Raw genomic sequence first — 19,586 nt, 5'->3', positions numbered from 1 at the left:
GAATATTATGTACTCGAGCCCCCAATCACCTTATCATCCTTTCATTGCACTCTCTACAGTTTATTAACTGTACTCATCTCCTTTATTCCAATTAATTGACCTATGCCCATTCAGTTTGTTAAAAATAAGAATCACTTATACTTTGATCAGTTTTCAGAGCCAAAACAACCTGTGCTAGGGAAACAGAGTGTTTCATCACTTACCATACACTTCCTTCCTTATCTCTTGTCCCAAAGGAGCTGTAGGATCCATCCCGGTGTTTGTATGATAGCTGTTTCTGATACCCTGAAAGCACAATAAAGGTGTATTTTTCTATTCACAGTAAAGGACTAGTTCTGCTGTTTATTCAACTGAAGCAGTAAGACTTTCGGATTTAGTACTAAGTAATGTCTATTTGGTGAATAATGTCAGCCACTATGAAGTCTAGCTGCTTTTGCTCCTAGAAGTACAATATGCTTCTTTAGGGTGCTGTCATTGCATGCTCCTTTGCAATAAATGTGGTGTTAGAATACAGTGTTCACCATGTAGAGCTTTAGAGTTCAGTGCACACAGACACATTAGGTGGACAAACCCGAAAGACTCTCACCTGTGGATAAATATCCAGTACCCTTAACTCTAATCTCTTCGGTCAGCTGACCAGTCTTATTCAGATAATCCAGGGCATAGATGTTGGGAGTGAACAAGGCCATGTTCTGTTCTCCACAGCCGTAGGGCATATGGAGGAGGTTCTGCATGTTCCTTAGGGCTGTACCCAAAATGTCTCCTGGAGAATGAAAGATATAAGGAGATGGTTCAGTTCAAACTTACTTTTATTACACAGCATTATACATTGCTTCATATTATGTTGCTATGAACCCAAGGGAAATGAGCAACATAATCATAGTAACCAACGACATAGCTTAGAAGAAAGGCTGAACTGACCTTATTTTTTTATTTTTATTTTTATTTTTATTTTTATTTTTATTTTTATTTTATATTTTATGCTGAGCACCTAGGAGAAACTGAGAATCCACAAAAAATCTGAGTACAAATACTGGCTGGCATGTGTTCTGAGAAGCAGCTGTGAAACATTAGAACATCTAGGCTTACTTGCCCTTTATAATCTGCTTCCCATTTTGTGTTTAGATGTGAGAATGAGAGTCGGAGTATAGTACTGATTGTCTACAGAGGCTGTGTTGCACAGTATGAGCACACCTCACACTGGCCCAGAATGCAAAACAATTGTGTTTAGAAGCAATCTCAATTCAGAACCCCAAAAAATTTTCTCTGAAGAGAACTGTCAGTCTTAATAATGACTTTAAGACTACTAAAGTTGATTGGGACTTGAAAGTCTTTTTTCTAAGGGAACTTAAAAACTGGCAAATGTTTTTCATTTTCATAAATTCGAAATTATGCAGTCAGAGAAGTTCAGAAGACTTCTGTTCAAGAAATCAAAATAGTTTTTTCCCCCCCCGAGAAGTCTGCTTTATCTTACTTTTCATCTGAATTAACTGTTCTGGTACATGTAACAGGATATGTTAATTCAGTATAATCTGAAGTGCAATAAATTGAAATAATTTTACTGTTTTGTCCTCCTTTTTATACAATATGAGAGAATTCTGAGTAACTTTTGTCTTTCATTGCCATTGTGCAAAGTAAGAAACATTTTCTCTAAAATCAAGATTGTCTCTTCAAATTAACATTAGTTTTGTATGTGTATACACGGTGGCAGGTAGTGCAGCACAAGAGAAATGCTATTTACTTCTGGTTTTAATCTAAGTGCTAACTTACCAATGACAGAAAAATAAGCTCTGGCTGATCCCTGCACTATATTGCTTGGAAGGCTGAGAGAGACTGGTTCAGAAATCGTTGTGCCTGTTGAGAAAATGTAACAACAAGAATTGTTAAAATCATCTTTTTTTTTCCCATAAATCTTCACTTTGTAAGCATTACTACAGTTACTGTTATAATTTGCAGCATGGGTAAATGACTCAAAAGAATCTCTGAAAATCCTGAATTGTAGCCCAGCCCTCTCTACTCCCCTGGAAATGCCTCTGGTTTTGTAGGATAAAACCTACAAAACAGTGAAGCTGGTCCCCAAAGCCCCTAGAATGAACAAATGAACATGCCTTACCTTTTGTACAGATGACAGAGCTCTGAGTCAATTCCTTTTTAATACCTTCAGGCTGTTTGATTGCAAGGAAGAGGTGAGGAAGAGGAAGAAACACATGAAACCACAAACAAGTTAACAATGTAAACCAGCACGTGGATGTGGCTATCTAGACAGTGCACCACTTGTACCCAGTCCTGCCCTGTCCCCACAAGAATATCTCTGGGTCCATGATTCTCTTTCTCTTTTACCCAATACCCTGTCCAGAGCACCTTCCTTCTTATACAGCAACTATAAAACTGACATTTCCAGTCTCCACTGGACATTTCCACTGACGTCCTTGAAGAGTTAGGGCATGTACGTACATTTGTGGTCCCAGGAAAGAGAGAGTGACAGAAGGACAGTGGATGCCACTCTCATTTTCACATGGAGAAGCTTACAGTAAACAGCTCCAACTGTCAGCTGTCTTGACTTTTCACACTAGCTAATACATCTATCAGAATTGCAGTCTGCACATGCAGATTTCCTACCTCAACAAGTAGGTTTTGAATCAGGGTGTCCCTGTGAATCATTTCCTCTTCTGGAGATGTGCTGTTGCCGGTAGTTCTGGTATTCAGTTTGGCCTCAGCAGTAATTGTGAATTTCACTTTGCCTGGAAAGCCACCCAGCAGCCCAAGAAAAGAAAATTACATCTTCATGTCTACAGCTACCTTGGTTTTCACTGCCTCTTCCAGGATGATGGACTGCTGAGAAATGTATTCTCTCTGAAGGCAGTTTAGTAGAAACAAATTTCATGAACGCTTCACATCTGTCAGCTAGTGGCAAGAAGTTTTTGCCTGGGGCCTTAGCACCAGGAATGAAATAGGGGTGACCTTGGCCAATGACCGATAGTACTCACTACTGATTTCTGCCTGTTCTTAGCCTTGTGCTGAGTTTTCTCTCGCCTAGGGCAGTACAGCAATAGCTGTAGCTCTGCTGCCCTTTTCCTTCAGATGATAGAATTTGTTAACTGAGGGACAAAACTGAGAAGCAGTGTCAGTGTTGCTGAAGTGAGCAGTTTTGTAGGCATTACTCACTTCACCCCTGCAAGCATTACAAACCAGAAATCCAAAGTAGTTTCTTGCTTGGAAAAAAAAATGTTCAGAGTTACAGGAAGAGAAAGCAGCTTTCTTTTTTTTTTTCAGCTCTGCAGTATTATTCTGCTATATATCCAATTTCCATCACACTATAACTTTGCATCTTTCTCAATATAGTTAAGGGAATAAGTCACACTTAATATAAGGTTTTAGAAATAGCCTTCTAAAGAAAAGGTTCATCTGTGGTTCATTTTCAGAAGAACCTTCGCTATTTGGAAGTTTTTTTCTACTTCAGCTTTTGAGGCATTTACACATGCCAGCTGTTGTAACTGCATTTTTTTAAAAGACCATGTTGACTTGAAAGCAATGTGAACTAACACAGCTGTAAAATCAGGGAGGAGAAACGTCCTCTTTCCTTGTTGAGAATTCTGTCCAAAATTATTAGCAAATTTCATTCTTACTGAATAAAGTTGTTTACGTGCAAAACTGTCAGCTGAGATCACAGGCACATGAAATCCCGCCAGTATTTCATGTATACTATGGCAAGTGAACACTACTTGCTAAAACACAGATAAAATACCAGAATGATTCACTGCTCATTCTGTGTGTCTATGGGAACTTTAGTGCAGGTCCAATTTGTGGAACAATTAATGGAGCTGTTCAGAAATTCCTGCCTGGATTACTGATGCTACATTAAAGAACGTGGGTGACAGAGGTAGAAAGATCAAATAGGGATATATCAAGGTGATGAAAAAATAAACTTACCTAGTTTGTGGGGGCTAACCGCCCAAATATAGGTTTTTCTTTCATTGGCACACAGCCTTGCTGTGTTGTCTTCTGGTGAAATGATTTCTGCCTTATAGTCACTTGACTTTGCCAGTATGGCACTGACCTGAGACAAAGAAAGAAGGAACAAGATTATGAATTACGTAGACTGTCCCTAAAGTTAGGCTGTAGAGCAAGAGAGACTTGCCGAAGAATTTATTTGTCATCTGAATCTGTGGGATGGTACTAGGATAGAAGGATGGGGCATTTCCCTGACAGGCAAGCTTGTTTCTTTTTTGCCCATCATTAGTGTCTGCCTTTGACAGAAGCATGCCAAGGTGTCTGTGCTCATTTAGTCAAATCTTCTTATGTGTTACTGCTACATACCACATCCTCAGTATGTATTGTGTTTTGCACAGCACGGTAATCCTTACCGTCTGCTGAAGTTCCTCCTTCATGAGCAAAACATGAGCTAAATTATGTAAGGGGAAGGAGCTGGTTCTTCTGTGGACCAGCCACAGTGATCATTAGCCACATTTTCCTAATATTATGATACGGGGATGGGTGACACAGGGCAAGAGAGTAATGTGTCACAGGTTAAAGCATAAGTCAAATATTTATTTCTGTTGCATTATGCAGGAGAATGCTGGGATCTCTGGGAAACAGACAAACCATATTGGAAGTAAAAGGGAATTTGATGTACCTGGATGCATGTGTTGAGGTAGTTGAAGGCGTTGGCTACTAAATTAAATTTTTCCCCTCGAATAACAGAGTACGGCATGGTGAGATCCACAAAAAATGGCTGGAATGCTTTCAGTGAAACAGGTGAGGAGATGCCAAACCCAACATCATCCTGCATGCAGAAAGCACTGGTTTTCCATTCTGTGATGGTGTCAGGAATGGTGTAAAACACATTGACCTCTCCCTTGGAACTGAGGAAAATAATAAAAACAGAATGAGAAATGACCTTTGGCATTTTCAAGCGAAATTATAGAGCAGGCACCCTGCTTGAGTTAGTACTTCTGTTTTCATCTCACTTCCTGCAAGATACCTCCCCATATTTAAAACATAATATAAAGCTAGAAGTAAAGATGAAGATGCTGGTGAACTACATGTTAGAAACCACTTGGAAGAATACTCAGCTTTTTAAATTTAGAAATACTATTTGCTTAAATACCATAATGTCCAAACATACATATTAGAACCAATATATTTGGATTAACATTCTAGAGCAGCCCCTGGATGCATAGGCAAGATGGAGATATTATCATTGCAGATGCTATAATACCCTGGAAAGAAAAGAAAAATAACCTAACGTTGCTGCTGCTGAATTAGAAATGTGATGAAAAAGTACAAGATTTGTTCTTGCTCTCTCCTAAACAAATGTGTTTATTTTACCTTTAGCTCTTATTCTTTCTCCTCATCCGAAGGATGTGGGGCAGAGCACAGAGCAAATATCATGCACAATTCGAGAAGGTTTGACACTGAGTACAAAGTTGGGAGCTCAAAGGTCATTGAGCAGGATGGGAAAAGGTGACCCACAACTACAATCAGATATAAGTTCCTTGGTTTCTTCCCAGAATTCATTTCAACAACATGTATCAATTAAAAACTCCACATGAAAGGTAAGAAATGAAACTAAAAATACTCACTCAGTATGAACCAGATCCCAAATCCAGGTCTCAGGGAAGAATTTCCGAATAGTGTTACTACCACCACTACCACCGATAATTCTTCCTTCCTCTAGAAGATTGCATATGGTTAAAGTGTAAAATTAGAAAGGTCAGGCCAGAAGAATCTGAACTGCTGTCAGACATGCTCAGTATCATACATGAACATTAAATATTCCATCTGGGAATTTTTCCTTTTTTTTTTTCCATAAGAAAGGAAAATTCAAACTTATACAAGGTATGGAATGAAACAGTATCTTATCTTTTCTCTTTTCCCATGGGAAAATACTAGAAAATATAGCTATTTCACAAGACATTTAACTTCATATCATATTGAAAGTTCTCGTATCAGGTTAGAAAGGCATGTTCCCATTCTCTGCTACTAGCTATCTTTGACTTAGCAGTTTTGCCAAGAATTCACTTGTGATGTCCAGCAACTCATTTAGCCTGAGGGTACCTCAGATTTCCTAGCTGTATAACAGAAATAACAAGACTTTGTTGTTTCACTGGACTTGGAATCATAGAATCACAGAATCATTGGAAAAATCTAGGTTGGGAGGAAGCTCTGGAGTTCTCTAGTCCATTCTGCTTGAAGCATGACTAACTTCAAAGTCAGATCATGTTGCTCAAGGGGTTTGTCCACCTCAGTTTTGAAAATTTGCAGTGATGGAGAATCCGAAACCTCTTGGAGAATCTCTGCTACTGCAGCACAGTTCTCATGGGGAAGAATTTTTTTCCTAGTGTTGAATAGCAATTTTCCTTGTGGCTGTCACTGCTACTTTTGCTGAGCAATCTAACTAGGACAAAGATAATCATAACTCTGGCTGCTCTGTAAAGTGCTTTGGAGACTGTGCTATGTATGCTAAGTGCTGTGTGAATGCTGAACATTGGGAATTGCTGTTATTTTTCTGCATTGGCATTTCCTTTTAAATATTTAATTGAATCGTGATTTAGTGAAAGGTTCTGACCTGAGAGACCTTGAAAAACTAATACCAGTTTATGACAGAAGTAGCATCCCAGTATTCCCTCTCTTTTCTATATAGACCCTGTACCTAAGTGAGAGACAATGTACTCTACTGCAAGACCTGTCAGAAAGAGGTTACTAGAGGTGAACTGGGACACACAGACCTATTCCCTCAAGAAACCTCATCATACGGGATGTTATTTTATATAGGCAACAGCTTTGAAGACCTGGCAGACAAGACCAGAGTATGAACCTTCTTTTACCTGTGCCGTAGCTATTGACAGGGGTGACACCATGGCCAAAATAGGCGGGGTAATGGTCCACTTGTGATTTGTCTTCGTTGCACAGAACTGGCTTCCGTAGCACAGAGTTGGTGAAAACTTTCAGGCCCATATCCTGAATGTGAAAGAATCCATTGTGTCACTCAGGGCATGCTCCTGTGCATGCCTCTCCTCTCACCTGGAAGAACCACATAACTCATCTCTCTCCTCCCTCCTTACATCCCACCCTTTCAACCCTGAACATCACAACTCTCTTTTCCTCTCTAACCTTGATGTCTGTCTTACAGAGCAAAAACACTTGGTGTCCTTTAAAGACCAATAATAATGGGGCTTATGCTAGGTCTTAGACCACAGGACCAGTGGGAGTAGAGGTGAATGTATCAGGAACCGAGTGGCCTGCATCATGGACTCAGATTTTTACTAGGAATGCCGGAGGTCATGAGGTAAGGCCATGGTCCTGCTTAGGAAATGTCTGCTAAAGAATGGGCAGGACGATAGAAAATATCGATAGTGATTCTCAACATTCCTGAATAAAAGGTGGGTATAAGAAGTCAGAAACTGGGTGATTAGATATTTTAGGCACTTCTAGGCATCAGCTGCCTTCTCTTAGTAGTAAGAAACACCATCTGCAAAAGTATAATGCTAATATGCATGAATTCTTTCAGAATACCTCCACTTAAAGAACTCCACAGAGCACATACCCTGAAAATCCTGTAGGCATCACCATCATGACTGACATTCACAGGTTCGTAGTACAAGCCATCAAAAAAGGTAGTTTTGACTGGAGTACATCCCTGTGGCTTGTCATCTTCCAAGTTGAGCCCATGGTAGTAATAGCCATACAAATCACTCATACGAAGATGGTAGTACACCTGGGAGGGGAGAACAACTACTGTAAAAATGAGGAAGGCCCCAGGCAGGTGCAAAATCACACATGTTCAAAGCTTATTGTAGCCCCTGAGCAATCTTGTAGACTGGTGGTTTTTCCTATCCCGAGGTGCCTATCCAGAGATGAACAAGCAATTTGGCTGGGGATACATAAGAAAGACTGGACTTCACAACTCTCCTTCTGAGCTGCAGTGGGTGAATCTGAGCAAAAAAAGCAAAGAGATATACTCCTGAGTTATGCAGAGAGGAAGCTGGAATTCAACAAGCTGACATCTACAGCTTTCGTTCTGAGCCCAAGGCCTATTTGAGTCATAAAGTAGAATTTTGACATAATCACATTCCCCAGGAAGGAACTAAGCTTTAAAGGATCTACATTGAGTATATTCTTAGGACATGTCTTACACTGCCTTGCTTTCCAAAAGTAAATGCTCCAATATCAGCTCCTGGCTTTGAAGTATACAACTGCCATAGATCTTTCTTTAATCACTGAAATGTCTATTTCCATGGGAAAAATAAAAACAGCAGCAGAGAGATCACAGGTGGGAATTGGAATGTCAAAAGAACATGGGATTGGGAATGTGGCTTACTCTTTTAGCAGATAATTCGTGCTCAGGCTGAAGAAGATAGACACTCTGATCTACAGCTTGCAAGGCACAGTAGGAGTTGGCAGCAGCTTCAAGGTGGAGACTGACTTTAGAGCCTGGGAGACCCTGCTTCTCAGAGAACTCGAGCTGAAGCTGGAAATTAATAAATCCAAGACACAGAAATTATTAGAATCAGCCTAGCACATAGATATAAGTCTCACCTTTCACTAGCACTCACTCTGTTCTTTGCGGGACAAAGCTTTTACCGCTAGATGGCCCTTCTGAATCCCTCTTCTGTAAAGATCCACATCTCTACAACCCCCTAGTCACCTTCCTGTCCACACTCCGTTGGAAGTTTAGCTTGAGTCCGAGCATACATGTCAGTTCCAGGGATATCTCCTCACTTTCCCAGGCACATCTGTACCTTTTCTGTTCTTAAAGACCATCCTGAGTACAGGGCTCTCAATGCAGTCATTCCCTAAGTGTTCCCTGAGCAAAGAACCAGATGATATAGGCCTTAATAAGAAAGCAAAGGTTTTCACCTTGTTTTTGAAGCATACATCACTGTGTATCCAAGAGCTGTCAGCCACTATTTCCCCATGAGGATGTACGGTGTAGAGCAACAGCCTCGTGCTGGGAGCAAGCTTCTCGGTGACAGTCAGTGTGATGGAGAATGTACCTTTTGCAGCTGTGGAAGTAACATGGAACAGGGGAGAAATCAATAAGAGAGATTAGGCAAACCTCAGGTTTGGTGAAAGGGCCACATATTTACCCATAACCTACCAGGACCTTTAAAAATAGTGAAGTTGGTTAGCAGGAGATTAATCTCTCATCAGCTGAGGAACAGCTCCTACCAGCAACACAGCAGATACAGACTGGAAAACATTCAGAGCAGGGTACTTTGCAAAGAGGAGTCTGAGCTGAGTAGAAGATGGACAGGGAAATCTGTGCATGATTACTACAAGAAGAGCACAACATAGCCTCTGGGCCTCATATCTGTAGAACTTCCTACATCAGGGGAGATAAGCCAATCTTCTGAGCGAAAGGAGAGCTCTCTTAACTCTAGGAAATATGAAGTTCTTATCTGCGTGGAAGACAATTATTAAAGCTGGGACAGGAAATTAAGCTTTCAAATAAGTTTTGGTGAGTCACACACTATCAAACACTTTAGTGTTAGCTCTCAATAATATGGAAAAAAACCCCATGGCTTCAAGCTGATTTCATGAAGGGAAAATCATGTGACATAGCTGCCTTTTGATGAATGGGGTGCTTTTCCCTAAAGCACATGGGAACCTATACGGTGCATCCAAAGTGCAGGAATACCCAAGACCGAAGATGGCATATACTAAACGCCAAATCCTATATGTGGAATGAGTCTTACTTAAGCCATTTACTGAAGACTGGAAATAGACCAGGTTCTGCAAGAAAATAAATATCTAACAACAAAGAATGAAGTTCAGTTTGCTGTCACTGTTACGATCATCGTCATTTGCAGGTATTTGGAGACTTCTGAAATTGCAATGAATTCTAGGCATAATGCTAGATCTCCCAGCTATTATTTCAAATTTCAAAATGTTTTAGTCTTCTAATCAGTGAAGATGTCACAGAATAACTGTGAAACTGCAAATACTTCTTGGCAAGAAATAAACAGAGGATGGTTGCATTCCTGGATGTCCGGTCACGACAAAGTTTTCATCATTCAACTAACAAGATCAGTTTGATTATGATATGGGGGATTGTCTAGGTGCTGCAGCAAAAGCAAATTATACTGTGTGGTGACAGGTATTGTGGTTTAAGAACTTGTACCTGATTTTGCTGAAGTTCTCTGCTTTCATCGCTTTTGACAAAACTTACTAATGCTCTGGTGCTCAGAATGATGCTCTGAACTGTCAGAAGTAATACAGCCAAGAACTTACCATCAGAGATGTCGACTTGCTTCTGGCCAGTGAGAGTAATTTTTCCTTTTGTCATCACCTGGACATAGAAAAAAACTTATGAGACAAGATCAAAAGCATCTCCTGCCTTCTCCCGTGAAATCATTGATTTTGAGTAGTGTTCTGAGAGGCTTCAAAGGCCATCAAATCGAGTAGGGATCTGTAACCACTGTCTGACCCAGAGAATTCTGCCTTATCTGGTGTTCAAGAGAAGGCAAAAGAAAAGAGATGTTTTGGTAGCCAAGGTAGCACTTACCACATAGTAGAAGTTTGTATGTCTGTGATTCCCATAGCCCTCTCTATTCAGGATGTAGTGAACTTTGATTGTTTGCTGCTGGCCACAACTGAGCTTCTCCCTCACTGGCTCGATTTTCACAAAGCTGTTGGTCCGAGAGTAAAAACGTTGGACAAAGAATGAGGCTTGGGGCTCATTATCACTCCTCCAGATGAAGAGGTCTTCACAGTCATCTGGTGCCTGCCTGATCTATGAAGCAGAAGAGTCATATATCGGGAATAAACAAAGTAGAAAATCAACAAAATGGTAGGCAGGTGAGAGGCAAAGACACCTTCCCTCTAAAATACTCTTCAGGGAAGTTGTTTTTGTGGGCTGTTTAAGCCAAGAGCAAGAGCTGGTATGAAAAATCTGTGCTTCACCAGTCCAGAGCCAGGAGCCTTCTAGAAACATTAATGTATCCAGACACCTATGGCACATGGCAGCAGGGAGGTTATTTCAGATTCTAGCAGGCTTGGGACAGGTTGTATAAATGGCTAGAACTTGTAAGTTAGAATGTCATTGTTCTCAGATGCCTTTTTTTTTCTCGAGTCTTCCCATCACACCAGAGAAAAGCTATCAGAACACAAGAAGGCCATGTATGGAAACTGGCATGAGTCTCCACCAGCAGAAATGCAAGTGAGGGGGCAGCAACAGAGAAAAGCCGGTGGACATTCAGGCTGGGAGGAGAAGCCATGGCAGTCTGTGAGGAAGGTCCTCTACTGCACAGAATAAAGAGAAGGAGGATGGCAGCAGAAAGGGCTCTGAGTGGAGGGAAAAGTAGGGAGATGCTACAGATCACCAAGGCCAAACACTCCCAGGGTGCAGTTTGACACTTCTTAGGCAATGGTGCTTTCTCATACTAGTTTCACACAGTTTGTAGGTGTTAGTGTACCAACTGTCTTTTTTCCTAATTGGAAACAATCCTGCAAGTACTCACCAGCTACTTCTAATCCCTCTCTCCAATCAAGAACTTTTCAGGAATTAGACTGAACCTTGTATTTACTTACTGTCAACTTAAAACTGGGATCAAAGATGTCAGATGTGTCAATGAAAAAAGCAGCAATGCCGTTCTTGTCAGTGGTATAGTTGGCCAGGTATTTTTCATTGAGCTCCAGCAGGACAGTTCTATTGGAAACAGGCTCATCATCCATATTTGTCACGGAGATCTGAACACAAAGAATACCCAAGCAATTCAGAAAAAAATAATCAAAAGAACAGGAAATGCTCTGCTCACCAGAGGATGCTTACTTAAGCGCTGAGGACAATTGCAGGGAGGAAAATACCAAGAGTGAAATATATTTAAGACTCAGATGCTCCCCAATATTTTGAAGGAGCAGGAGTTACGTGACAGGCAAAGGCAGGCAATTCCCACCAATATAAGGACAATTATATGTCGCAGAAGGAGAAGGAATTGTTTATATTCATAATCTTGTATAAAAGATTCTTTTATTGAAATAAAATAATCTTCAGTGACCACTAGTTCAGTGTGCCATCACATAGGTTAAAAGCTACTGAATGAGAAAAGGTAGTTTAAATTCTTACCTCACACTCTCCCTTCCTGAGCAAATAGAAACAGAGGAACTCCAGAGTACATACTCTTTGGAGAGCATTGATTAACAAACCTAAAGCAATGAGATGACTTCATTTCCACGGATAGCCTATGGATCTCAGTAACGCTTCCCAGCTCCTAGGCATCTGTGCATATCCTCTGTCCTCATTGTATACCAGGACAATCTGCCTTTCTGTGCCTTCATTTATCTTGCATGTATGGGTTGGTAAGAATGTGGAATGTGGTCCAACACCTGTACTGCTGTAAGTAAACATCACTACAGCTGTGTGATGCAACACAGGGTAAAACCTACCTTTGATTTAGGCACAACTTTTGCTGAGGTAGTTTCTTTTAGACTCTTCTTTCCCTACTCATATGACCTTTCGCTTACCCACCTTTTAGGCATACTCTCACTATGACAGAAGAGAGACTCTAACACTCTAGTACAATATAATTTTCTATTTTTCTCTAGAAGCATCTAATGTAACAGTGCAGCAGCCACTGTTATGCAACATTATCATGGAAAGTTGCCAGCACAGAATTAGTAAACAGCCATAAATGGGGCAACACAGAGATCATGCTGGACATCAGGGAGTTTTGATGCAAATGTATCCTCTCAGATACCCACCTCACCATAGTAAGGAATTCCCCTCTTGTAATAGAAATCCATATTCTTTAACATCACTCTATCATTTTCTTGGTTGACTGCAATATAGTCATCGTCTTTCATTTGGATACCTGTGACACACACCCAAGAAAAAGGGGAGGAAACAAAAATCAGACTTGGGCAGAAAATTATTTTTTTTTTTAAAAAAGCTTTTTTTTGAAAAGCTATGTTGTGGAGCAGTGATGCTCTTGAGGGAAAGCTGTATGAAGAAAATGGTGATTTTTGGTTGTTTGCTATACAGATTGGGATCCGGGAGATTCCTCTCAGAAAGTACCACCTATTAACTTTAATCGGCTTCTCCCAACCTTCACTTGGTGTTACCTGTCCCATTTTCAGTGACGATGCTTTCTACCTTGAGGCTGGTATACCTCCTGGCATAACTACGATACAGCTGGAATGTTTTGATGGAGATGATGGAGTTGAAGCAGCCATCCTTCCCCAGCTGAAAAAGGAGCACAAAAGGGAAAGTCCATTTTTTTTCCAAGGTCTCTAAAATTGCTCCCGAATCTGTATTAGTGTGTCTCTGAAGAGCTTCATGTGCCTGCTCACATATTCAGTTCCTACCTTCTACTCAATTGCTTCCTATCTACCTTATATTTATCACTCCCTGGCTCCCTTCCCAGCTCATTGTTTCAATTTCATCTACCATTGCACCTGGAAACCTCTCTCCTCATTCCCTCTAGTCCTCTTTATACTCACATCCCTTCTCAAACCCGTCTTGCATGATGCCTGAGCTCTATGACCAGAGCATTTTGAGTTTGGCCTACTGGAGAAATTAATCATTAGTTTAGTATTAAGTGTCCTCAAAGACTCCCAGTATAGATGCGCTGATTACACTTGGTAAAAACACAGCTCCACCATTTTAGTAATGATCACAAATATGTAGTTTCATAAGCTTCCCTCCCTCCTTCTCATTCTTTCTGAAGACAAAAAAAAAAAAGGTATCCTAGTAAGGTAAAAACTAACTTCATGGTCCTTCAGAATTACCTGTTGAGGTAGCGAGGAAAAAACCTGCCTCTGGGATTGTCTCTGTGTGGTTCTCGGGGAAACTGGGGCCACCAAACACTGTGCTACATATTAAGCAAGCTGATAGGGAAGGAAGAAAGAAAGGCCTTGCCCTGTATCTTACCGGTCCAGTGACAGCTTCACAGGTATCTTTCTGCTTTTGCTCACATTGTGTACTATAAAAGCGCTGCTGACACACATTGATTCGAGCATTGCCTTGCACTGGTTGGCCATAAGTGTATCTAGGAGAGAAAGAGACACAGGAACTCAATCACATGGACTTAGCATGAGACCTGCAAAGACTGCAGAGAAAGGCAGACTGAACTCCTCCAAAGTGCTCACAGCACAGACAGTAGAACAGCTGGGAATTAGGGACAGTTAGCCCTAGCAGAATTCCCTTCAACTATTTTTAGGCTGGTTTTGGCATCTTATTAAAAGATCCTGCTTTACTTTGTCTTCAAGGTCTGGAGCTAGAAAGTGGTGCAGGGCTCAGCATTGGGATTCCCTGCTGCTTTCTTGTCAGTCCCTTACACAAAGCAGGACATATTGCAGAAAGATCCCTACTCACCCCTTTGGCTCATACCACCCTGCTCTTTGGCAGTGTCACAGCCAGCAATCTTAATGACAGACTCTCGTTCCATGCTATTTCTCTCCTTTTCTATATTAATAAAAACCAGCAGCTAGTGAGTATGTTCTGCTTGATCTCCTCAAATTGTTGGACACTCGCAAACCCTCCCAGTTCTAATTCTGCTTTGTAGCAGGAGGGGAGTTTGTCATGTTTCATGTCACAGGTAAAGGAATAACTCTAACCCATACTTTGATTCAGCAGCAGAGTCCCTGCTTCCCAGTATGGTACATCATCCTCTAACCTATGTTTCTTGTGCACAAATATATTCTCAGCTCTGATACTTACATGGCACAAATGTTCACTCTAACTTCTTCATCAAAGAAAGAGATCCTATTTGGCACACTGGTTGTTACTTCAAATTTCGGCAGCACTGGGAAATGCAATGTGAATACGACTGATCAGCGATTGCATGACATAGGCAGGTGTGAGTGTGGAAGACAGTAAAAAAACAGTTGGCAAAGGCATTTTCACCAACAAGGAAGAGGAAAAGAGAAAGAGGAGTCTACATAGTGGCTGGCTGCAGGACAATATCAGAGGAAAATTACCTTTAGTGGTAAGATGAATAACTTCTTTAAAATGCTATAATAATAGTGGCAGCAGTTACAGAAAAAACTGTGATAGATGAATTTAATTGCCTGCACATTTTATTCAAGAGACAGGTGGGAGTGATGCTGATGTTTCAAACTAGTTAAACTCTGAGGAACAGAAGTTAGTTTGCAACCAGCCCCGTTGAAGGAGAAAGGCAACAGAATAAGTGAAATAGTAAAATCAAACTGGTCACTATCACTCTCTCTTTTCAGCTTATCTTTTGTGCTAGGTCACCACTAACAATGACAACATAGCTGGAAAAGCCTTCTTCTTGTGCATCTGTTCAGAGCAGACTGGAAGCTAAGAGCAAGCTCTGGATGCTAAGAAAGAAATATGCTCTACTGCCCTTACAAAAAAAAAAAAAAAAAAAAAAAGCAGCTGAGCATTATCAAAGCCTTCTCTGAGGACTGCTAAGGAAAACCTGCTACTATGACATCAGAAAACTTGGAAAAACAAAATTAATTCAGCAACTCCATTGATACAGTCTATTCCAAAGAGTAAGAAGATCACCACGACGGGCTTAGCACCCCACTACCAAGATGTTTTCCATCCTGGACTCCCGCTGGCTATCCAGCCTCCTGCAGTAACAGTCCAGTAGCTGCCATTTAATCTGTTTGATAGATGATATCTTCAGTTTTCTAGTGCATATTTTAGCCTAGTGATCTTCATTTGCTGATGACCTCCACAAAACAAGACAGGCCTGAGTCACTCATTTTGCCTCTGAACAGACAGGGAGTGTAAGGTCTGAGTAATAGGATGTGCATCTGAAAGACACGCCGGGACTTTGTGCCAAGCCCAGGAAAGAATTAGACTCTTAATTTAATTCCTGCAAAATGTTGCTTTTCTCAGCATTTCTTATTTGCTTTTTTGCTTTCACTTTCCCCACCCAGCTCTCCCTACATCTTTCTTTCTCAGACATGAAGTGGAGAATTCAAAGCACTTAAACTCTGCACTAGCAGCTCCTATCTGACTTTCATGGAGCCAGCCTCGTTGCTGGTGCAGGGCAGTTCACAGACTTTTGCTTACCATATTCCTCCACTGTGAAGAAATAGTGCTCTCTTTCACCTGACTTCTTCTCCACAATGATGTGGTAGGTCCCCAGAATAGGCTCTGAGATCAGTCGAAATGAGAGCTGGACAATTCCATGGTTAGATGTTACATCCAGCCACTGGAAGATCTTGTTTCCCTCTGGATCCTGGAAGGTGGGAGAAAGACACGTACCAGAATCTTTATCACCTTGTTTCTTGTCTTCTTGCCTTCTTTCAAGTTTTGTGTTTTGGCATATTAGCTAAATACATCACAATTGAATGTGGGTCGGGCTGATGACCTGTGGCCTGACTTACCATTAATTTTCCAGATCTGTTTGTGGATTAAATAAGCCCAAGTTTTTGTTAAACAGAAATTATCTACACTCTCAGATCATCCAGGAATAGTACCTGATTGCGACTCAGATTGCTTATGTGTAGCTCCTCTAGAATAAGTCTTCCTGACTCAACTCCTTCTGTAAAATGTAAATATTATTATGGTCTCCTTTAGAAAGTGCTTTGAGATCTAGTGATGTGGAATGTGGTAGAAGATTCATTGTTAGCCTGTCCTTCAGCAGAACATGACAGTTCAGAAAGTTACTATTCTTATGCCTGCTTGAGAATGAGGCTATTTCACCAGCCCATTTACGGTAGTCCTGTCGAAGTAAGACTACACTGAACACTCTTGTTTCAATCCTAACGGAAGATGCAGCAACAAGCCCATGCCATCTCTGACTAACTTCTCCTGATTTCTTCTCCTCTGCTATCCATTGTCCTCCTGAAGCTCATTGGCTTTAGATGGTACATTTTTGGTGAGTCTCACTCAGCTATTGACACTATGGGGAATGATGAAGCATACAGAGCCTTTCCAAAGCAGCTTGTGATTTAATGACATGCATCTCTTACCTCAATGACGATTCGTGGATACTGGAAGAGGAAAAAAAGAGTGAGAAAAAAATGATCAAAATACCAAGGAATTAACCATGAAGCTTGAGAAATACTAGAACATAAAGAAGATTGTGAACATCTTTTCTGGATACAAAAGACTGGGTCAAGGAAATAATTTGAAACTCATGTCTGTAATTGGAAAGATAATTTTAGGGGATAACTTGTTGTGAATTTATTGTTTTTACAAAACACATTCAGCCTCTTTCTACATATCTGGTGTCTGTGAAGTGAAGTGACTACAAAATCTAAGCACTGTGACAGATTTCCAGGAGTGCTTTCAGACCCCTTGCCCTCCATAACAGCAGGGAAGGGATGGAGTATGAAGCTATGGAGTTACAACAGTTCTACAAAAACAACAGGACGTCTATCCCAGGCCCTTTCATTTAATTTATAAATGGAAGAGACTCAGTGAACAGGTGCCACAAGAAGGTGCTTGAAAAACCTTGACTGTCAGTCATACTTACCTTTTCCTGAACAGGTCTGAACTGGCTGTCCAAAGCTACCACACGAAACAACACTGAAAAAGATGCAGGACAAAACCAGATCATTCACTTAGGCATTGGGAAGTCACTTCCAACGTCCAATTGAAACAAACTCTGCCCAGGCCTTCAGGGAGAACTAAAGAACCCCCAGAGAGCTAGAAAGGATTTGATTACCTTAGCCAGTGAAAAAGAAAACCAAAATAAAGTTGTCAGCTGAAATAGACTAAATTCTGACCCACTGGGACTAAAGTAGCCTCTACAGGAAATACAAATACTCGGTACTGCCTTCATTTCTTCTTGAAGGACTCAGTTCTTTGGAATATTTCCTTAAAAACTGATTATACAAAACAGTATGATACTTAAAAGTTGTTTACATGGACTTCCAATGAAAGAATTGAAGAGAAGGAAGAATTTGTCTTTATTCTAAGTGTAAACCCTGTGCAGCACTGAAGTATAATTACTAACTATACCACGGCTTGTACTGCCATTTAAACATCATGATGGAATCAGCACTGTGAATTAGATTAGCAGTTATGTAGAAAGAGCTGTTGTGAAGAAATAACATGCTTACTTTATTTCTATATGAATGTTATTAGTTCAAAGCTTAACCTATTATTTTCAGTATCTTCAAGGACACTTTATGTGACTGACTTCAGTAAACCTGGCAGAACTCAAGGTGACATAAAAGGCAATTAACTCAGTAAAAACACATATTCTCTACTAATTTGCCACAATCTTGTGAACAGATTCTATTTTTCACTGACTTTTAATGAGCCCAACCTCAGATGACAATTATACACCATCTGAAGGATTGTTCATGGCTGTTGCTGTCCATGACCTTTTCCTCCACAAAACTAAGTCCTTGTCATTCTAGACTCAGCCTTGCACTCAGTTTCCCAGTACACGAGCTGACTCAAACTCCTCAGCACCTTCTTGCTCTGGTTTGTAGATGGGTTTGTCTGTTTGGATGAAGACAGTATTAGCCACATTCTGAATTGCCACTGATCTTCTCTCAGATAAGTTGACTGTGGTTCCTTTGGCGGAGAACGAAATGAATGCCAGAGGGTCAGAAATTGCGGGAGGAACCTGGAGAGAAATAAAATTCCAGAGGAAAAGCGGTAAATGAAAGATGTTGAGGTGCCCTGATGCCCAGGGTTCTTGAGTAATATATTGACTGACAAGTGAGTCATAAATAACTTGTACAAAGTCATAAGAAGCCTCATCTTTACCAGTGAGATAGTATCCAGGAATTTCTGTTGTGGAAATCCCATAATCTATCACGAGGCACTAAAGTTTTGAGTTATGCCTCGTCCTATGCTTTTCCTCATATCATGTAGTTATCCACCTACATGGGGGTTGAACCAGCAATATCACTCAATTCTGAAGTGTTTCATTCTGATGCAGTCTGGAAGACCTAACCCTGGGACTTGTATCTTACATCTGTCCAGACGTTGCAGAGTCACAGAAAAGCAAATGAGCATGTCCCAGCTGGGTTTTCCAGTTATGACAGTTCCATGGAGTGCATGCGTCTCTGACGGCAATTAAAAGATTTTTTTCTATTCACTCTTGCTCCAGCTTTCCCCTACAACCCGTATGTCTTTCTTTTTCCTGTCTATATTGTCAGCCTCTCCAGCAGTTTATCTGTTTTTGTTCTGCTTGCACTCTACTTCTTGTCCTCTCTGACAAAGAGAGCTGCACTCAGAAGTATTTCCACCTTCTACACTCTCTGCAGTAGTCTCAAAAGATAAAATACCTTGAATTTGTAGCACTTGAAGAATTCATTCTTCGTTACAGATTCTTCAAAGAGAGTCTCCTGAATAATGCCATATTCCAGGATAATGCTCAGGGACAGAGGTTCACTGAGTCCGTGGAGCTGCACACAAGCGGTCTGTGGAGAGTCACTTCGCACTACAGTTGGGACCAGCAGCACATACTGACTGTAAGAAAGCAAGACTAGATCAGAGCATTCAGTCATGAGGAAGTCAGAGCAAAGAGGAGAGGAAAATTCCACAGAAAAGTCATACTTGTGAAGGAAGACATGGTCCAAACCTTGCTCAGACCATGGAAAGGATTTCTGTTTCTTTCAATGAATTTTGAACAACACACTAAGAAAGTAGAGCTGACAATTTTTTTTCACCCTCGTGGTTCTTTCTGACCTGAAAGACTGGC

At 40.8% G+C, this 19,586-nt stretch overlaps 2 protein-coding genes across 2 annotated transcripts in view; one reads left to right on the top strand and one right to left on the bottom strand.

Moving 5' to 3' along the window:
- The window catches only part of LOC104060653 (histone H2A-beta, sperm), a 47,200-nt gene that overhangs the window by 8,956 nt on the left and 18,658 nt on the right, over positions 1-19,586 (top strand). The gene's annotated exons all lie outside the window — the stretch shown is intronic.
- The window catches only part of LOC104060656 (ovostatin), a 30,639-nt gene that overhangs the window by 9,635 nt on the left and 1,418 nt on the right, over positions 1-19,586 (bottom strand). The window contains exons 2-25 of the mRNA XM_009562468.2: positions 19,171-19,354; positions 18,347-18,503; positions 17,400-17,452; positions 16,894-16,914; positions 15,989-16,157; positions 14,660-14,744; positions 13,871-13,988; positions 13,063-13,183; positions 12,703-12,812; positions 11,533-11,691; positions 10,508-10,735; positions 10,234-10,291; positions 8,860-9,005; positions 8,321-8,470; positions 7,547-7,717; positions 6,828-6,960; positions 5,583-5,673; positions 4,634-4,862; positions 3,931-4,057; positions 2,620-2,741; positions 2,114-2,165; positions 1,771-1,854; positions 587-763; positions 204-285 (exon numbers count right to left, since the gene is read on the bottom strand). Coding sequence (XP_009560763.2) covers positions 204-285; positions 587-763; positions 1,771-1,854; positions 2,114-2,165; positions 2,620-2,741; positions 3,931-4,057; positions 4,634-4,862; positions 5,583-5,673; positions 6,828-6,960; positions 7,547-7,717; positions 8,321-8,470; positions 8,860-9,005; positions 10,234-10,291; positions 10,508-10,735; positions 11,533-11,691; positions 12,703-12,812; positions 13,063-13,183; positions 13,871-13,988; positions 14,660-14,744; positions 15,989-16,157; positions 16,894-16,914; positions 17,400-17,452; positions 18,347-18,503; positions 19,171-19,354 — 3,027 coding nt within the window. The remainder of the gene's footprint in view (positions 1-203; positions 286-586; positions 764-1,770; positions 1,855-2,113; positions 2,166-2,619; positions 2,742-3,930; positions 4,058-4,633; positions 4,863-5,582; positions 5,674-6,827; positions 6,961-7,546; positions 7,718-8,320; positions 8,471-8,859; positions 9,006-10,233; positions 10,292-10,507; positions 10,736-11,532; positions 11,692-12,702; positions 12,813-13,062; positions 13,184-13,870; positions 13,989-14,659; positions 14,745-15,988; positions 16,158-16,893; positions 16,915-17,399; positions 17,453-18,346; positions 18,504-19,170; positions 19,355-19,586) is intronic.

This window comes from Cuculus canorus, chromosome 1, assembly GCF_017976375.1.
Source record: "Cuculus canorus isolate bCucCan1 chromosome 1, bCucCan1.pri, whole genome shotgun sequence".
NCBI lineage: Eukaryota > Metazoa > Chordata > Aves > Cuculiformes > Cuculidae > Cuculus > Cuculus canorus.
The sequence above is the reverse complement of the archived record's forward strand: the minus strand, read 5'-3'. Positions and strand labels throughout refer to the sequence as shown.